The following is a 19,417-nucleotide window of genomic DNA, read 5'->3' as shown; positions in this document are numbered from 1 at the left end:
GTGGTAAAGGAAAAGAGCTGAGTACCACCGGCCCTGCATTCCCAGTTGATGAGAGAAAAGTTCCCCCATAGAGAATGCCTGTCAGCATTATGTGATAAAGAATGACATAATTAGAAAATTAGCAATTTGCAACCTTGGTGAAAAAATTGATTCAAAGATCACTGGTGGGTACTAAAACCAAGTGAAAAGTTGTTGCCAAACAGTATATTAATATGCTGCCAACGTGTCAGTCCACAGACTAATTGTCGTAGGAAAAACTACCTTTCTATTGGGAAGATTTGGTGGTTACCTCAACTGAGTGATCAAGTGTCTCATCAATGATAGTAAGTCACTTTTGATATGATACAATATGACACTTTTGATATGATGCAATGTGAAATTTACCTGTGAAGTGTGGTTACCTTAAAAATGTTTAACCTGAGGCCTGGCGCCGTGGGGCTCACACCTGTAATCCTAGTACTCTGGAGGCTGAGGTGGGTGGATTGCTTGAATTCAGGAGTTTGAGACTAGCGTGAGCACAATGGAGACCCCATCTCTAAAAATAGCTGGGCATTGTGGATGCCTGTAGTCCCACCTACTGGGGAGGTTGAGGTAAGAGAATCACTTGAACCCAAGAGTTTGAGGTTGCTTTGAGTTATGCCATGGCACTCTGCTGAGGGTGACAAAGTGAGATTTTGTCTTAAAAATAAAATGTTTAACTTGACTCCAATCGAGCCTTTCACCCTAGCTTCTAATTTACAGAATACAGGAACAATCCACATGTAAACCACATATGAATAATCATTTAATTCCTGAATGTGAGACATTCAAGACAATCGACCTGCTCTCTTAAAACAAGAGGAAAAAACAAAAGTGGAGACCGTTTTAGATAGATGAAACAGATATAACAAATACTATGTGTGAAAACTGACAGGATCAACAGGAAATTTAAACATGGACAGGGTCTTAGCATGGAATTATTGATATCTGAGGCTGTATTTTAATGAAATGCATGCTTTAGGATTTATAAGTTATTTTCCAATTGTTCAGTAAAATATATGGCAAAATGTTAATTTTAGAATTTGGGTGACGGTACGCAGTTTATTTTCTTATTTTTAAATTTTTTTTGTATTTGACCACTTTCAAAATAAGTTGTGGACTATTTGCTAACAATTGTTGAATTATTCATGGGTCAGACAATTGTAAAGTTGGAAAAAATACACAAAGAACTAGGATTCTCCACTATTATCCTTTTATAAGGGCATCAATTATCTCTGTGTCTCAGTGGAAGACTTTATAAATGCATTATTTACATAAAACACACAAAGGCAGGAAATACAAAGTAATGAAAAGGAAGGTGCTATGAACGGTAACACTTCACATGTTCATCCAAGAGAAAGAAGTATGTTAGGGATGAAGTGGCATCACAAAGTGTATCTTCAACACAACTTTTTCTTTTAACATGGTAACTATGGAATGAGCACAATTTAAGTATTTGGCAACCTGTGCTTTGTGAAGGATGATAATTGACGTCAAGGTTAGCCAAGGTGAGGAAAAGAGAGTAAGAGTTTCATAAAGAAAACATTCGATACAGCTTTGAAGATGCTAGCACCCCAGGTCTTTCCTTCAGCACCTGTTCATAGGATGTTTATATAACCAGTGATGTCCAAATGAAGCTGCATGACCAGTAATGCTTAAATTGTTAATTATGGCACCAGAATCTGTATCAATTTTCCCTCATTTAGCTCAGGAAAATTTCCTTGTACAAAGATGTCCCAGGAAATTTGATTCTCCATTTTTAACCAATTCCTATTACCCAGTAAATAATACTTATTGAATATTTCTTGACACACAAAAGCATTGTTAATTCTACCAATTTTCAGTCCATGCCAGTCAATTCTACCTTAATATTCTAGTTTATGTAATTTATTCACTAATTCAACCAATAAGTATTGACCACATGCTATATGCAAGGCACTGGAGAAACAAGTATGAACAAAATGAAATCTAAGTTCTCAGAATATGGTCTTATATTCAGGTAGTGAAATTCTGTGAATATTAAATATAATAGTGCTTGTACCTATTTCCATTTGCATTCCTGCCAGTTTTCCTTTTATGCTGTTTAAGACTCAAGAACTCAGTTATCAATGTTTGATGACTACTGCACCAATGAAAGTTTCTGTGTCAATGCTTTTTCCAATAGAATTTCCTTTCCTATTAAAAGAATCATCTCTATTTTACTTTTATGTAAAAAGGTACCAGTCATTTTTGGGCGGCACCTGTGGCTCAAAGAAGTAGGGATTGTATATGCCAGTCCCATATGCAGGTGGTGGCGGGTTCAAACCCAGCCCCGGCCAAAAACTGCAAAAATAAAAATAAAGATCATTTTGTTTTTAGTTTCTTCTTTTAAGCAGGCTGAATTTTGCTTTTTTATGTAGCCATTCTTATTTTCTTAGGTAAAGCAAGTCCAACTACATTTCCTGTATAGTAGTTACTTATACATTCTTTCTTCACTCCATTAAGCTTTCCCATTTATCCCTGACCCACTTTCTGCAGTGAACTCGTCTATTCTCCACCACTTATTTTATCACATTTCTACACAGATGCTTTTATGACTACCTTGTCTTGGTATATAGGCAGCATTTGGCAATTTCTTATGTTCATTCCATGACAGAATAATTAAGATCACGTCCTTACTTTCATTACTCTAGAAAGCTTTTTGTTGCTTAAATTGGCTGTGATTTTTCAACACTGTATTAAGCCCTAAAAAGATCCAATTAGGAAGTTTGGGACCTGAGCATAGGAGCCACTCAACCAATGTGTTTTAATGGAAGAAATGGACTTTCCACAGTAAAACAGTCACAGAGAAATCTTAAGTTATAAATTTAGGAATCAGGTGAAAAAAATGGGAACTGTGTGCTTATTTTTCCCTTCTGGATGACCTTGGATGTCAAAACCTAATGAAACTGAGGCTAACATGTTTTAAAGATTAATAAGCTTTTAAGTGTTTTATTTTTGTCTGTTTAAATATGTATACATGTCTAAGTGTTACGTACATGTTAGTTTCTCTATCTGAACATATCTTTAGGCTTCTCTTCCTTTAATAATTCAGTATTTGAGGGAAACTCTAAGCAGTGGTCACAGAGAAATCTTTAAGATACTTTCCACTTTTTGTTTTTTTGCAAATCTACAGGCTCCATATGGCAGTTATGGCATGAAAAGGGGAGGGAACCCTTCACATATTTTAAGGCTTCAGTGCTGGGAAGATATAAAGGCCTGAACACAGATTTCTCTTTCTATAATCTCAGGATCACCCTTTATAGTGAAATCTCATTTTATGTACATTTTCCAAAATTATACTCATAAGGCCTCACTGAGATGTACTTGAAATACAGTAAGAGTTGATGAATTAGAGGTTTTTGAATACACTGTCAAAGGGTTTCTTTCAAGAACTAAACTGGTATCAAATAAAGATTAAGAAGTCAATGAGGTTTTCTTCTTAAATTTCACATTAAATTTAAATAGGTTATATCTGTATTACTAATTCTAATACTTCTGTTGAGTGGTACCTAAAATATTGCACTTTGGATTTCTATTGGATAACATCTTAACACAGAGTGCACAGAATAAAATTTAAATGATCAAGTAAAACCTCAATGAAGTCTCCCTTATTCATTAATTACGATGCCTGGCACCCGTATGAACGCGTTGATGCTGAATAAGGTTTGTACTCTGGGTGAAAGTTTTACCACATATACGGCATGCATAGGGTTTCTCTCCTGTGTGAATTCTCTGATGTTGAATAAGGCATGTTCTCTGGCTAAAATCTTTATCACATTCATTACATTTATAGGGTCTCTCCCCAGTATGAGTTCTCTGATGTTGATTAAGTGATGAAGAATAAATAAAAGCTTTCCCACATTCATTACATTTATAGGGTTTCTCTCCAGTATGAATCCTTTGATGTTGAGTAAGATTTGCACCTTGTCTGTATGCTTTCCCACATATATTGCATTTAAAGGGTTTTTCTCCATTATGAATCCTCTGATGTTGAGTAAGGTGCACACTCTGGCTGAATGCTTTCCCACACACACCGCATTTATATGGTTTCTCTCCAGTATGTGTCCTGTGATGCTGAGTAAGGTTTGCACTCTGGCTGAAGGCTTTCCCACATATCTTGCATATATAGGATTTCTCTCCAGTATGAGTAGTTTGATGTTGAATAAGAGTTGAGGAATGAGCAAAGGCTTTTCCACATTCATTACATTTATAACACTTCTCTCCAGAATGAATTCTCTGATGTCGAATAAGGTAAGTACTCTGACTAAACACTTTCCAACATTCATTGCATTTATATGGTTTCTTTCCAGTATGTATTTTTTGATGCTGAAGAAGGTGTGTACTCTGACTGAAAGTTTTCCCACATTCATTGCATATATAAGGTTTTTCTCCAGTATGAACTCTCTGATGATTAATCAGTGATGAACTATGGCTGAAGGTTTTACCACATTCCAAGCATTTATATGGTTTCTCTCCAGTATGTGTCCTTTGATGTATAGTAAGGTGTGCACGCTGACTAAAGTCTTTCCCGCAGTCATCACACTTATAGGGTTTCTCTCCCGTATGAATTCTCTGATGTATAGTGAGGTGTGCACGCTGACTGAAGGCTTTACCACACTGGTGGCATTCATATGGTTTTTCTCCAGTATGCATTCTCTGATGTGCAATGAGGGATGAGATATGCCTAAACTCTTTCCCACATTCTTCACATTCGTAAGATTTGTCTTTGGCATGGCTACTTTGGTGTTTCAGGAGGGATGGGTATTTCCTAAATTTTTTCCCACACACGTTACATTTGTAAGGCTTGTCTCCAGGAAGTATTTTCCCGTGTACAATACCATGTGAGACATGATTGAAGATTGCACTGCCTATATCATATACGGGTGTTTTATTATCTAATTGGGTATCAAACTGTACAATTAGGTTTGAATGCTTTTCAAAATCAGTTCTATATATGTCATATTTACTAAGATATTCTTCTGTAGGGTCATCTTCTTGTAAAGGGGCTGACTTCAAACGGAAATTTCTTTCATTAGTGGGAATTTTCCAGAAGGTATCTGTTTCTTGCTTCTCTAATGTGTCATCAAAATCATATAATTCTTCTAATTTGATGGTCTGGGTTCCATCACTTGTGAGTTTAGTAATATTCTGTGCTGGAGTACACACTTGCGCTTCAGTTTCCCATTCTGAAATAAAAAGAATATAAAAGTCTTCTTCTATTTAGAGAACAGAAATGGCCAAAATAGAATCAAAATCATAAATACAAATAGAATGCCCAAAGACTATAGCTTCGACAACCTCATTAGAATGGCCTTTAAAGCTTGGGAAAGGAAAAAAGAAGGCCAAAAATGTGAGACTAAATTGTTAAAAACAAAGAGGCTCTTCACTATTCAATATGAGCATTGTGTAAATAAAATAGGTCAGGTGACAGAGCTAAGAGAAGTGGAAACAGTGGGTAAAACTTGGGATGGTTTCATGGATTAATTTCTAAAATGTGCTCAGAGTGGTTATGCTGATTTTCAGCATGCTATCTTCAGTCTACTCTGCACAATCCTACATAATACTCTTAAAGCAATTTCATGGAGTGCTTTCTATGCTTAAGTATCTCTAGTAAATGTCCCACAGACTAAAATAATGCTTCTCAAAATAAATTCCCTATACTAGCAGCAAAAGCATCACTGTCAGTCTTAAAAGTGTTAATATTATTGGGTCCCACTCAGACATGCTGAATCAGAAACTTTGGTGGTGGAGCTGAGCAATTTATTTTAGCAAGCCCTGTAGGTAGTTTTAATATACACTAAAGTTTAAGAGCCAGAGGCATAAAAGATAAATGTTAAAGAGAGAAAAAGAAAAAAAGTTCAGTTGGTACTGAGTCCCAAAATATTCTAGTCTTTTCTATTCTACTTTATCTCCTATTATACCTCATATTCAGCTTTAAAGTTATGTACTAGTACTTCATGCCCTTCTATAGTCTGATACTCCCAGACTTTAGGCCGCCTTCTTTCCTACCTTCTCTACCTATTAAAAAGGAGGATTATAGCCAAGCTTATGGTTCCCTCTACAAAGCTCCTTTACAGAATCTAAAACACAGGTTAGGTTAAATCACATATGAAACTGCCTTTTTAATAAGTAAAATGACTAAATATCAGAAGTCTCATATGCTTCAACCTAATACAATGTTGGGCCTGTGACAGAACCTGACCTTGTATGATCACAGTCACACTTTGCTAATGACAGGGATATATTCTGAGACATGTGCTACTATTTTGTTGCTGTGTGAACATTTTTGGAATGTACTTATACAAACCTAGATGGTATATATCATTTTATTTTTATATGTATTTTACATGGAATCCCCAAAGTCCCAGTGCCATTACTGAATATCAGGCATTTCCCTTACTTGATCGGCAATATAATATCAAGTGCCGTGAGTTAGGCTTTGATATATGATCCCTCATAGTCTTAGGGGACCACTGCTGTATATGCAGTCTGTTATTGATCACAATGTCATTATACAGCACATGACCATATTTCACAATTTTGTTCATTACTTATTTCCAAATTAGATGCAAACTCTGGAAACTGTTTATCCTTCTTTTATATTTCCTTCAGAAAATGGCCCAACATTGTGCATAGGGTAGCCACTCAACCGAACTAGTAAAACAAATGACAGTAACTTGTAAAAAGGTGAACTCCAGTGAAGGTGCAATATACATGCACAACACACACACAGAATGAATGAAAAAGCTCTGACCACCAAATCTAGCTGTAATGAGTAGGTCAAATATGTACTTGTTGATACCTATTACGGTTCTAGTATGATGATTTATAAGAAAATTTAGGTTATGAACCTTTCTCCCTTTGAAACCAGATAGAAAACATAATTTGCAAATATCACGAATAATGTGTTATCATATATATAATTTATAATATAGCAAAAATGGTACTGGATAGTTTAGAAACTTTGTTAAGATGCAGATCAAAGTATAACACCTTTACAAATATATCCATTTAATAGAATAGTCACTGAAAATGATAGCTATATCCATCAGTAAGGGACCTGTCAGAATAAGGAATAATGGTATATTGATAAATGATAATAGGTATATTGACATGAAAAGGTATGTAGGACACATTAAGCAAAGGAAAACAGAACAGGTATATAACAGGATGTAGAATAAGAGAGCCTATCTGTGTAGAGGTATGCTGTATGTATTATAGACAGACAGACACTGATAATCTAAGGGGAGAAAGTTCTACTAATGACTGAGCGGGGGAGACCCTTAATTTGCTTCCTTCTACTGTTTGAATTTATGAAGTACTTTTATTACTTTGATTCAAATACAAAAATCATAGTGGACATGAAAATCAAGTAAAAGTTGAAAGGCAGAGAGTTGCAAAGGCTCACGTTGGCTGCCTAAGATAGCTCCTCAATCATGCTGCTGACCTTAAGCTTCCACTCTTGGAAGTGTAGAGGCCAGAAGACAAAACCTGGAGCCCAGCCAAGGAGGGTAGGGTGATAGGATTCTCTTGCACAGAGGATTACATACACTGTAAGAACAGGATAGAAAAATAAAACCCCCAAACCTCAATTCTATAGAATGAATAAAGGAACTCGATTTTCTCAGTATTGGTGCTCTTTGAAGAGAGGAAAAATCTCCCCCCTAAAATGTATAACCATATACTGCTCCTTCTTAAGGACTGACAGCCCCAATTCATGCTCTCTCAATGATCTAAACAACTCTTCATGTGGCGATGTTAATAAAGTGATCCCAAACTGGCAATATCTCCCAGAAGGTTACCCTCACTCTCGTCCAGGCTTATTTCCATTAGAGTGTGCTGAATTTATTCCCCCCAAATTTACTGCTATAAGTGTATTCTGTATCCTGCCAAATAAGACAAATAAGGCTGTAAATTATAAAGAAGAATTAGCTTATGTATTACGACCCTTTAACTGCCTAATAACCAAAGTTAAGTTTTTATTTTAATTAATTAATTTGTTTATTTATTTATTTTTTTGAGACAGAGTCTTACTTTGTTGCCCTCGGTCAAGTGCCATGGCATCCCTGCTCACAGCAACCTCAAACTCCTGGGTTTAAGTGATCCTCTTGCCTCAGCTTCCCGAGGAGCTGGGACTGACTACAGGTGCCCACCACAATGCTCGGCTATTTTTAGAGACAGGGTCTTCCTCTTGCTCAGGCTGGTCTGGAACTCCTGAGCTCAAGAAATCCATCTGCCTCAGCCTCCCAGAGTGCTAGGATTACAAGCATGAGCTACCACTGTGCCTGGCCTCAAAGTTAAGTTTTTAGAAAAAGTAAAGCAATTCACTCTAAGGTAACATTATATTCTGTCATAATTGTTTAATTAATGTATTCTAGCATCAATATAAGTAGACATACAAGAAGTCAGTGTCTTAAATTAAAAAAAAAAGGAATAAGAAAGCAAGATGTAAGAGTATGTATAGTGTACTTCCTCTGTACACAAAAAGAGATTTAAGAATAATGATTTATTTTTGCAAAGAAACACAGGAAGGATATACCAGAAACAAACAAAAATGGTTACTTATGGGGGGTAAATGGGAATAGGGCAGAAGGAATGGGAGTGTATACCTTCCTATACAGATTTAACTTCTGAACCATGTTAATATTTTTGCATACTCAAAAATGTGAAGCAAAACTAAAAAGCAACAAAATGCTATCCTTAGTGGTATATATTCTAGAGACAAAAAAGAAACTTTATGTAGACAGTTTGTTGTTGGTAGTGGTAATATGATAGAGCAAAAACGTAAGTATACTGATGTTTTAGAAAACAGGATTTGTAGGAAATACAAAATGGAATATGGGAATACACAAAATGGAATATCTCTGTGGTTTTGGATTTGAGTTAAAGTTACCAGTATGAACTCAGGACTTCAAAAAAAATATACCTGGCACATACATATTTCCCACCTTTATCCACTAAACAGATCTAGAAGTAATGGTAATTGTAATAGTAAACAATTATTCCTTGGATCTTGGTTTCTTTCTTTCTTTTTTTTTCTGAGACAGAGTCTCACTATGTTGCCCTCGGTAGAGTGCCGTTGCAAACAGCTCATAGCAACCTCAAACTCTTGGGCTTAAGCGATTCTCTTGCCTCAGCCTCCCAAGTAGCTGGGACTATAGGCATTTGCCACAACACCCAGCTATATTTTGTTGCAGTTGACATTGTTGTTTAGCTGGCCCTGGCTGGATTCAAACCTCCCAGCCCTGGTCTATGTGGCTGGTGCCCTAACTACTGAGCTATGGGCGCTGAGCCATGGATCTTGGTTTCTAAGTATTATACCATTCCCCAATAAAATCAACCAGGGTTCCCTGGAGAAATTCCAAGACTAAGGCAAGCACAAGGTGAGCCTAAAGAACACTGCAGTGCCAGAAAGCAAGGACATGCTCAAAGATTAAATGGGAACATGTCAAAAAGATGTTTGGACTTGGTTTGAAGGGCTCCCATTGCCCAAATTTGGGATAAGTGAGCATGGAAAATAAAAACACAAAACAACCCCCCCCGGAATTCATGGATGAATAACACATTGAATTTTTAAAAATTTCATTAGTGCATAGCAATATATGCACATAAAAATGGGGCAGGAGGAGGAAGGAGCTGTATTTTTTTACACAGAATCATTAGAAGAGATGACTGAATTAGAAAATCACCATTTACAACCAGCAACATAAGGCAAAGATCACCAATGTGTGCTAAAATTTTAATTATCAAGGATAGTCATGTGGCCTCAAAATATCATTCCACAGATGACTTATTAATTACAAAGAAAAGAATGCACCTTTAAAATGAAGAGCTCCTCTAGACACCACCTTAACCAAACTGAGCATCACCAATGATGAGATAAATTAACACATGTGCCTCCTCAGGAAAAGCAGTGGAAAGTACACATTATCTTTGAAATACCATGTACATTGGCAAAAATATTTAAGTTGAATGTCATATTGAGGAAATAACCAGGCAAATCTAGATTGTAGGTCACTAGGGAAAAACAATAGCTTGGGTCCTTAAAACAATGTCAATACCATGAAAGATTAAAAAAAAGAAAAAAGGCTAGGTACAGTTCTAATTAAAAGGGACTAAAGATGGGCGGTGCCTGTGGCTCAGTCGGTAAGGCACCAGCCCCATATGCCGAGGGTGGTGGGTTCAAACCCAGCCCCGGCCAAACTGCAACAAAAAGTAGCTGGGCGTTGTGGCGGGCGCCTGTAGTCCCAGCTGCTTGGGAGGCTGAGGCAAGAGAATCGCGTAAGCCCAAGAGTTAGAGGTTCTGTGCGCCATGTGATGCCACGGCACTCTACCCAAGGGCAGTCTAGTGAGACTCTGTCTCTACAAAAAAAAAAAAGGGACTAAAGATAAGAGATAAATAAGTGGAACATGTGAGTTCTGTCTGGATGCTGCACCGGGGAGAAAAATATCTATAAAAGACGTTTCAGGGACAATGGGGGAAATCTGAGTATTTGACTATACGTTTGATACCATGGTACAAATCTTAAATATTTGGAATGAGAGAATGCTGTTGTGCTCATGTAGAAGAATGTTCTGAGGAGATATTTAGGGGTAAGACATCATGATGCCTATAACCTTTAAGTGCTTCAGTGCAAAAACCAAGTGTGTGTGTGTAAAGCGATAAAGCAAAAATGGCTAAATGATAACTAAAGATTCCAGGTGAACAGCACATCGGTGTTCAATGTATTGTGCCTACAACTTTTTATAGGTTTGAAGTTGTTGTGGAGGAGAGAAGGACTGGGGACAAGCAAAAAATTCTATCAATAAGGAATAGGTTTAACAAATAGGAGACACAAAATATACAATGCAGATATAAAAAAAGGAATGAGGGGCTCTTAACTCATTACATACTCATTTAGAATACTTTCCAAGATACGATTTTTTTTTTTTTCTTAAATAAAGACAGGGTCATGCTGTGCTGCCCATACTGGACTTGAACTCCTGGGATTAAGGCATCCTCTCGCTTCAGTCTCCTGAGTAGCTGGGACTAGGAGAACATGCCACATGTTCAACAAAAGATTAACTTTTAAGTTAAAAAAAAAAAAAGAGCAAGATACAAAATAATATACATAGTATCCTACCATTTATATTAAAAAATGGAGAAATAAATTTTCATATTGACTTTACATGCAAAAGACCCAAAGTGAAACAAATACCTGGAATAACTGTTTATCTCCAAGATAAAAGCTAGAGTTTGGGGGGGAGGGAACAGTTATTTTGAAGTTTATTACCTGATTTCTACTTATTTGGGAGGACAGACTTCTACAGGAAAACAATGGTTCATGGACATGATCTAAAGACTGTAGTTGCATGCTGGGGAGATGAAGGGACTGGTTGAATGTAGTATATAGATGGCAGACATGTCTGTACATATCTGGTCTTGTTTTAAAATTATTGAAGCTTGTAAATATGCTCTTTTTAAATAATTATAAAATAGAAGGGGATACGTTACAAAAGTGGAGGCACGGGCTTGTCAGTGAACACAATAAAAGAAACTCAAGAAGAAGAAAGTTTGAAATTTAAGTTTTTTTTTTTTTTTTTTTTTAAGAGATAGAGTCTTACTTTATTGCCCTTGGTAGAGTGCTGTGGCATCACAGCTCACAGTAACCTCTACTCCTGGGCTTAGACAATTCTCTTGCCTCAGCCTCCCGAGTAGCTGGGATTATAGGTGCCTACCACAACGCCTGGCTATTTTTTGTTGCAGTTTGGCCGGAGCCAGATACTTGGCACCCTACCCACTGAGCCACAGGCGCTGCCCTGTGAAAGGTGAGTTTTTCTTTTTCTTTTTTTGTAGTTTTTGGCTCGGGCTGGGTTTGAACCCGCCACCTCCGGCATATGGGGCCAGTGCTCTACTCCTTTGAGCCACAGGCACCACCCTGAAATTTAAGTTTTTAGGGACAGTCTTACATGTTTAAATATAGAGGGAGGGGGAAAATGGCATAATGAAAGCTCTAAGAGATGGGATCTGTGGGTCACGTAGAATGATGAAACAAGTGAAACGTATAAAAATGATGTTTGAGGGGCGGCACCTGTGGCTCAAGAAGTAGGGCGCCGGTCCCATATGCCGGAGGTGGTGGGTTCAAACCCAGCCCCGGCCAGAAATCACAAAAAAAAAAAAAAAAAAAATGATGTTTGAAAATTATCTTCCTGAAGACAGCCTCTATAAGGAAGCAATGCCAAAGGGCTCAGTGTTCTTAACAGGCTGGGATGCCTTTGCAGACATCGACTTTCCCATATTTAAAAAACACAACTCACTACACTTAGAATATAGACTCTGAAGTGCAAAGAAGTTCATGTGCTGGTTTTTCTCTTACCTGGACTAGGGCCTTCTAAAATTTCTTTTATCACCATCCATGGTTCTTCCAATATGGGAATCACAGTTGGTCTGTATACTGTAAGTCCTGTTCAGGATAAACATAATGAATTTTATACTGGAGGTAAACAGTTGTTCAAAGTTTATTACTCATCTTGGAGGACAGACCTCTGAAGGAAAATAACAGTCCATGCACATGATCTAATAAGAGTATTAGGTTGTCATCATTTTCAGAGCTAGGATAAAATTTCTTGCCACTCAAGAGGATAAGTCCATGGAGATCATGGGGGAACAAACCTTCCCTCAGAGTAGGAGAGTAAGGAAGGGCAGCATAGGGTGGCAAGCACTGTGCAGCTATGCATCAAAGTTTTCAATGATCTTTTGCTTAGAAACCTTTCATTTGGGAAAAGGGACTGGAACAGAGTCATTTTTTGTGTCTGAATGGATGAGAACACTCATTTCTAGACCCCCTTGTCAGGTAAGTACTTCAGAGGCCCAATCCATTTTCAATAACTGAGGGAAGAAAGATACTCTGGTGGGCGGATTAGGAGAAGGAGGGCTATAGATGGTCCTTACCCAGAGAAACCATGTTCCAGTAGTTCTGTAATGTCACAGTCTTGTATAACTCCTTCTGCACGGGACGCATTAGCTCCCAGTCTTCCCTGGTGATGTCGACAGCCACATCTTTGAATGTCATTGATTCCTAAAATATTAAATATAACTTAAATCAGTTTAAGAACTGGTGGGAAGGGATACAGTATAACACTGAGTGCATGTAAAGTAGAAGTGGTGGTGGTCACAGAATCTTAAGCTTTAGTTGGACCATAAAAGCTGTCGAGTCAAAACCCCCCTCCAATGCACAGGTGACCCCAGAGCATCTCTCTGTGACCCTAAAGGGAAGAAATTTTGAAAACAAAGTACTGCCACTAGAACTAGCAGAACTACTTGGCACCAATGCATGCATTGGTGACTCTGTATTTTATTTAAAAAAAAGGGGGTTTTGAATTTTAAACATGGATGACAGAGTTGAATGGCTTTACTTTTTAAGCTTTGCCTTAAGAATAAAAACAGCATGCTATAGTTTAAAAATTTAAGATATTTTTACATGCTCTATATTGAAATGCAGAATCTTTCTTAAAATAAAACTGATACCAATAACGACCCTGTTGAACTGCTGTACTTTAAGATAAACTTTTGTGGGTGGCGCCTGTGGCTCAGTCGCTAAGGCGCTGGCCCCATACACCGAGGGTGGTGGGTTTAAACCCGGCCCCGGCTTAACTGCAAACCAAAAAATAGCTGGGTGTTGTGGCAGGCGCCTGTAGTCCCAGCTACTCGGGAGGCTGAGGCAAGAGAATCGCTTCAGCCCAGGAGTTGGAGGTTGCTGTGAGCCGTGTGATGCCACGGCACTCTACCCGAGGGCGGTACAGTGAGACTCTGTCTCTATAAAAAAAAAAAAAAAAAATTAATTACTCTTAAATGTTTATTTTTTCATATAATTGTCAGTATCTTTAAAAAGCCATACTGGTATTTTAAATTGCGTTAGGTTTATAATTTAGGGAGAACTGATGGCTTTACAATATTCAAGGTCTCTTTCCTGTCCTATAAAATGATATAGGACATGAAGGCACTACAAAATTTGTACCATGCTTAATTCTAGATATTTTAAGGTGTTTCTTTTTTTTTGGGGGAGGTGATACTTGAATGAGATCATTTATTTCATGTTATGATCCACATTTTTATGTATACTTAAGAAAGTGATTAGCTTTTGCATGCCATTTTCTGTAGCACTTAACTAAATTTTTCTATTATTATTTCTAACAGCTTTCACCTTGATTTTCTTAGGGTTTCTAGGTAAACATTATCATTTTAATTTGGTTACCAAAGGCTTTCTAATTTCAGAAAGACAATTTATATTTTTATAGTAAATCTTTCTCTTAAGGTGGCTTAAATTGCTATTCCTTAAAATTACAGGCTCATGATCAACAGTAATATTACAAAATGCATGGCCTTTAATTACTTATTAATGAGGAAAAAGACTATTAGCAATTATTATCTATTAATCACTTACTGTAATCCAGGCTCACTGCAAGTCTCCTAATACTTAATCCTCACAACTGAGAGGTTCTATTTATGAGATTTGAATAACTTAGCTTTAGAGTGGTTAAGTATCTTGTCCCAGAACACAGATTCAATAGTACAGCCAGGTACCAAAGCTCAGATCCAACTGGCTATGGAGGTTGATTCCTCAATCTCTATGTAATAGAGTCTAAGGGTGAGGAAAGGCATATCAAGGGAAGGCAATGGAAGCCCATTTCCTATATAGTACACTTACCTACCTTGACAGGCTAACTAAGATAACTAAGGAGGCTTAAGTCTCTCTTTTTTTTTTTTTGTAGAGACAGAGTCTCACTTTATTGCCCTCGGTAGAGTGCCATGGCATCACACTACTCACAGCAACCTCCAACCCTGGGCTTATGCCATTCTCTTGCCTCAGCCTCCCGAGTAGCTGGGACTACAGGCACTCGCCACAATGCCCGGCTATTTTTATGTTGCAGTTTGGCAGGGCTGGGTTTGAACCCACCACCCTCAGTACATGGGGCCAGTGCCCTACCCACCGAGCCACAGGCGCTACCCAGGAGGCTTGCCCTACCCACTGAGCCACAGGTGCTGCCCAGGAGGCTTAAGTCTTAAGAGCTTTTGAGGGCACAGTTATTACAGAGCCAGGAGAGAAAATGTTCCCAAACATGATGGTATTTTCAAATCGCAAAAGAAATCAAACTCACTTTGGTCACCAAGTCATTTAGCCACCCTGCCTGGAAAGTATGTTTTTCTCTGGGGTCTTCCTCTGGGGTCTCTTGGGAAAGGGCAGAGTTCTGAGGAGCTAGGAAAGAGGAAGAGACCATGACAGAGATTAGTCTTGTTTGAACAGCCTACGAAAGCCTTCACCAAACAGACACCTACGACTTCTTAAGGTGAAATCAGAAGGAAACCCCAAAACAGAACTCCTTCAAAGAAACAGAGGGAGGGACCAATGGCTTGTCCTAAGATGTTCATGCAGACTTCAAAAAACAAGTCTGCTCTGGGACTCTTAAGTGTATGTAGAAAATTCACATTTTTTTTTTTTTTTTTTTTACTAAATCCTTATACAATATTAATTTTGTGAGTTGTCTCTTTTCTTAATAAGAGAATGTTTTCTGGACCCTTCCTATCTTTTTAGGAAGTATGTTATTGTAAAATTCAACTCACAAAGCAAGTGATTTATTAAAATGATGCAAACCTCTGCAGGTAAACTTTCTGAGGGCAAGCCCATGGGTAATTTGGTTATATCTGGTCATTCTTTCAGGACATTTCTCCTTTGGGTTTAGATAATGTACGTGTGCTCCCAAGTAACCTGGAAGGGGCACAATACGCAGGATGGAGTTCATGTTAAAGCCTTGTTCTCACTCATTCACTAACCTTTGTTTTCCATAATTTCTTTAAAGGAGCTGTTCTTTGATATACTAGTTGTTTTCTTTAACCACCCAACGATTCCTCCCCTATTTGCTCTACAATTCTCACCTTCCTCTTCTAGAATCTGAGTCAAATCCTCCACGATAGACACTGCTTCCTCGCTGCTCTCTGGATACTGGGACTTTACCCAAGTCCTAACCTCCCCAGGTAGGATGGTTAGGAATTGCTCCAGCACCAGCAGCTCCAGGATTTGTTCCTTTGAGTGAATCTCAGGTCTCAGCCACTTAAGGCAGAGCTCTCGGAGCTGACTCAATGCCTTTCGAGGACCAGCCAGGTCTGAGTATGAAAAATTCCTAAAATTCTGTCGACAGGTCTCAGTGTCACGCAATCGTCGTGAAATAAGGGTTTCCTTTTCAAAATTGTGGTGTCCAATCTGAGCCTTTTCTGGCTTCCGCGTTAGAAAGATTTGTGAGCATGACGAACTGGACATCCTCTTGCTTGAGGCTAACATTGCTACAGACAGTAGAGTCAATCTGGTGATATTCTTTATTTCTTCAGTAGTAAGCCAACTGCTTGAAGTGTCATGCTAGAGTCACAAAGACCCTATATCAAAGGGTGGCTGCAGCTAAGGGCAGAACAGAATCAAGGTAGAGTTAGCAGGCTTAGTTACAAATTCTGAGCCCACAACTTGCAGGGATGGATAAAGGCCCTGAAACACAAACTAGAGCACAAGGCCACAGATTCTTGTTGCACTCAGCGCACGCGCGCGCACACACACACACACACACACACACACACACACACACACAGAGACTCTTCAGGGCACACAGATAAACACAAATACAAAACGCTTTACTTTCATCTTCCTCCCCTAAATCCTTACACTGGCAAAAAACCTGCAATCTGCTTGAGGTTGGTGGGGGGATGAAGACGCTATGCAAAGGAGGTAATAGAATGAATGATCTAAAGAATCTGAGGAAAATGGCAGATTAAACTTCTAACTTGTTGAAAAAAAGTAAACATTTTTACAGAAAAAAATGTTTCAGTATTTTAGCCACTGATGTTATAGAAGCTGTAATGACTGAACTGGCTCCCAATATCAACACAGCAAATCTACTGTTACGTGGAACAGACTGAAGAATTTCTTCTTAATAAAGTGCTCAGTCTACCCAAGAGAACCATCAGGGCGACAGGGCGAGCATTTATCTGTTTTGCATGTTAATGCCTACCTATTCTAGGTTCCAGAGGGCTGGGAAGATAGATGAGGTGGGTGGACTGGAACGCAGTAGGAGAGGCTGGTGTGATTTGAAGCCTGTCGATGCTTCTACAGAAGACAATTGCTTAAGGGTATATTCGAAGCCAAAATTCCCTTTGAAAACCCCAGAACTGGCTTGGCCTGGAGTAGAACCAATACCACTTGTCCCCAGACTCCAGCTCTGAGCTCTGCTCAGCCACAGTCGTGCCACCAACTCAAACTGTTTACAAGGCCCTGCAGAAGCGATGCGACAGTGGCGTCTCCTTCCCTCCTGGCCCGTCCCTCTTAGTCTTCTTCAGCCGGAGGGTCGAGAGCAGCGGAGGAGCTGGGGACCCTGTGACTAGGCCCCCACGGCAACCTCCACCCTGTCTTCGCCCCCTCCGCAGGCCGCGAGCCCGGGCGCTCGCGCGTGGACGGGCTCGAGCGCTCACCGACTGCGCGGATCGCGCCGGAGCCTGGGACACCGTTACCTGTCGCCGGGCCCAGCGGACGCGCAGCCCCAGCAGCCCGAGAGGCCACAGGCAACAATGGCGGCGGCGTCGCGGGCGCCTGCGTGGCGGGCTCGGTCCCCAGCCGCACGGGGTCTTCAGGCTCGGCCACTTCCTTCCCCGGAAAGCACAGCGCGTCCTGGCCGGGTGCCGCACGCCCCAGCCCGGACCTGAGAAACCCGGACCCGAGTCCCGGGCGCCTCGGCTTCACGGCGACCTCGCCTTGGCGCCACTGCGCATGTGCGCCGGGAGAACGCTGCGCGCCCGCAGAGCCAATTGGAGCCCGGGCTGCGGACTCCCCCACGCCGCGCCGCCGGCCCTGGACCCGTCTCCATGGCAACCTCCTCCGCCCAGCCCCGAGACCGGCCTGTCAGTCGGCCTGCAGGGTTCCCAAGCGAACTTGAAAGTTTCTCTGGGCAAGCACAGGTCTGGTAGCCAACTTGGAGGTCGGGGAGGTCCCAGCAGGTGGGTGAACGTACCGGAGTTGAAGCCTCGCACCAACTAGGCGGAGAAAACCGGTGCCAGAGCTGCCAGAGGAAAGATGGGCAGGAAGGTGAGATCCAGGCAGGAGACGTGACGTGCGGGCTCAGGCTTCACTGTGCAGTCACCGTGACCGTCTGAGTCCCTGCTCGCGAGTGTGCATCGGAGACTCAGGTTGGAAAAAAAAGAACATGCTACTTATAAGAGACACGAAACAAAACAAAACAAAAACATACAATGCTAGAAAAATAAAAGGATAGAAAAACACATTCCAGGTTTTCCTATTACCTACTTCTCTGTTAACAAGCCACCCCCAAACTTTTAAAGAACCATTTTGTTATGCTTACGGGTTCTGTGGCTCAGGAATTTGGAAGGAGAACAGCAGGGGTTTCTCTTCTTTGCCCCATTGTGTGTGTAGCCTCGGTTGAGATGGTTTGATGGCTGGGAGGGCCCACTTCCAAGATGACTTTTTCACTCACATGTTTAAGCTCAGGAGGAGAAGGGTGGAAAGATGAACTCAGCTTGGACTTGAGCAGAGTGCTGTTTCCAGCATAAAGGACTCAGAGAAGTTGGCTCTGGGTTCCCAAGAATGAGCATCCCAGTGAACAAGGGAGAAATTCCTTGGCTGAGTGTAATATAGATTGGAAGTTACCTAGCACCAATTCCATCATATTCTTGGTCAAAGCAGTCACAAGCCTTCATGGAATCAAACAGAGGGATATGTAGACCCCCATGGGGGGGGGTGTCAAAGAATCTAATATCACCAAAGCAGGAAAAATTTAACAAAAAGGAAGTTGGGGAATGTAATGGTCATTTGATGTATCAATTTGTTTAGGCTAAAGTCCCCTGTTATTCAAGTAAACAATCTGTTTCTGTAAAGGCAGTAGTTGCTATTGAAGTCCATAAATTCAGTCAAATTAAGTATGGGGTATTATCCTAGATAATTTGGGAGGGCCCAGTTTGGTTAAAAGGCCTTAAAAGCAGAACCGAGTCTTCCCTGAAGAAGAAATTCCATCACTGTACAAAGTTTCTTGCCAGCCCTTTTTGATGGGCTGCCCTTATTGACTTTGATCTTGCCTAGACAGTGTTCTCAATATTTCAATCCTACCAAATCTGATTTTGCAGTTGAACCCTTACTGATACAAGTGATAATCCTAATCTCTGGCAAACTGGAATTTAACAAGATCACAGGGGAATAACTAAGAATATTATACACCCATAAAGGGAAAAAGTAGACTAGGTGTGGTGGCTCACGCCTGTAATCCTAGCACTTCAGGAGACTGAGGTGGTTGGATTGCTTGAAGCCAGGAGTTCAAAACCAGCCTTGGCAACATAGCAAGATCCTGAGTC

The 19,417-nt window shown here is 40.0% G+C and overlaps 1 protein-coding gene across 1 annotated transcript; it reads right to left on the bottom strand.

The window, feature by feature from the left end:
* Positions 1-1,088: 1,088 nt before the first annotated feature.
* On the bottom strand, positions 1,089-17,804 carry ZNF287 (zinc finger protein 287). The gene is made up of 7 exons (XM_053568594.1): positions 17,570-17,804; positions 17,074-17,168; positions 15,953-16,469; positions 15,178-15,275; positions 12,971-13,097; positions 12,396-12,482; positions 1,089-5,225 (listed from the first exon to the last, which is right to left on the bottom strand). The coding sequence occupies exons 3-7, from the start codon at positions 16,353-16,355 to the stop codon at positions 3,655-3,657; spliced, it is 2,286 nt and encodes a 761-aa protein (XP_053424569.1). The 5' UTR covers positions 16,356-16,469; positions 17,074-17,168; positions 17,570-17,804; the 3' UTR covers positions 1,089-3,654.
* Positions 17,805-19,417: the final 1,613 nt, after the last annotated feature.

The sequence above is a fragment of the Nycticebus coucang genome, chromosome 18 (assembly GCF_027406575.1).
Source record: "Nycticebus coucang isolate mNycCou1 chromosome 18, mNycCou1.pri, whole genome shotgun sequence".
NCBI lineage: Eukaryota > Metazoa > Chordata > Mammalia > Primates > Lorisidae > Nycticebus > Nycticebus coucang.
This window is presented reverse-complemented; position numbering and strand designations above follow the sequence as displayed.

Excerpts from the sequence above, each read along its gene's own strand:
- ZNF287 (XM_053568594.1), bottom strand. The coding sequence starts at position 16,355 with ATGTTAGCCTCAAGCAAGAGGATGTCCAGTTCGTCATGCTCACAAATC. Across the intron at positions 12,483-12,970 it reads CTGGAACATGGTTTCTCTGG|GACTTACAGTATACAGACCA; the intron begins GTAAGGACCATC and ends TATCCTGAACAG. Across the intron at positions 5,226-12,395 it reads TTTAGAAGGCCCTAGTCCAG|AATGGGAAACTGAAGCGCAA; the intron begins GTAAGAGAAAAA and ends TTTTTATTTCAG.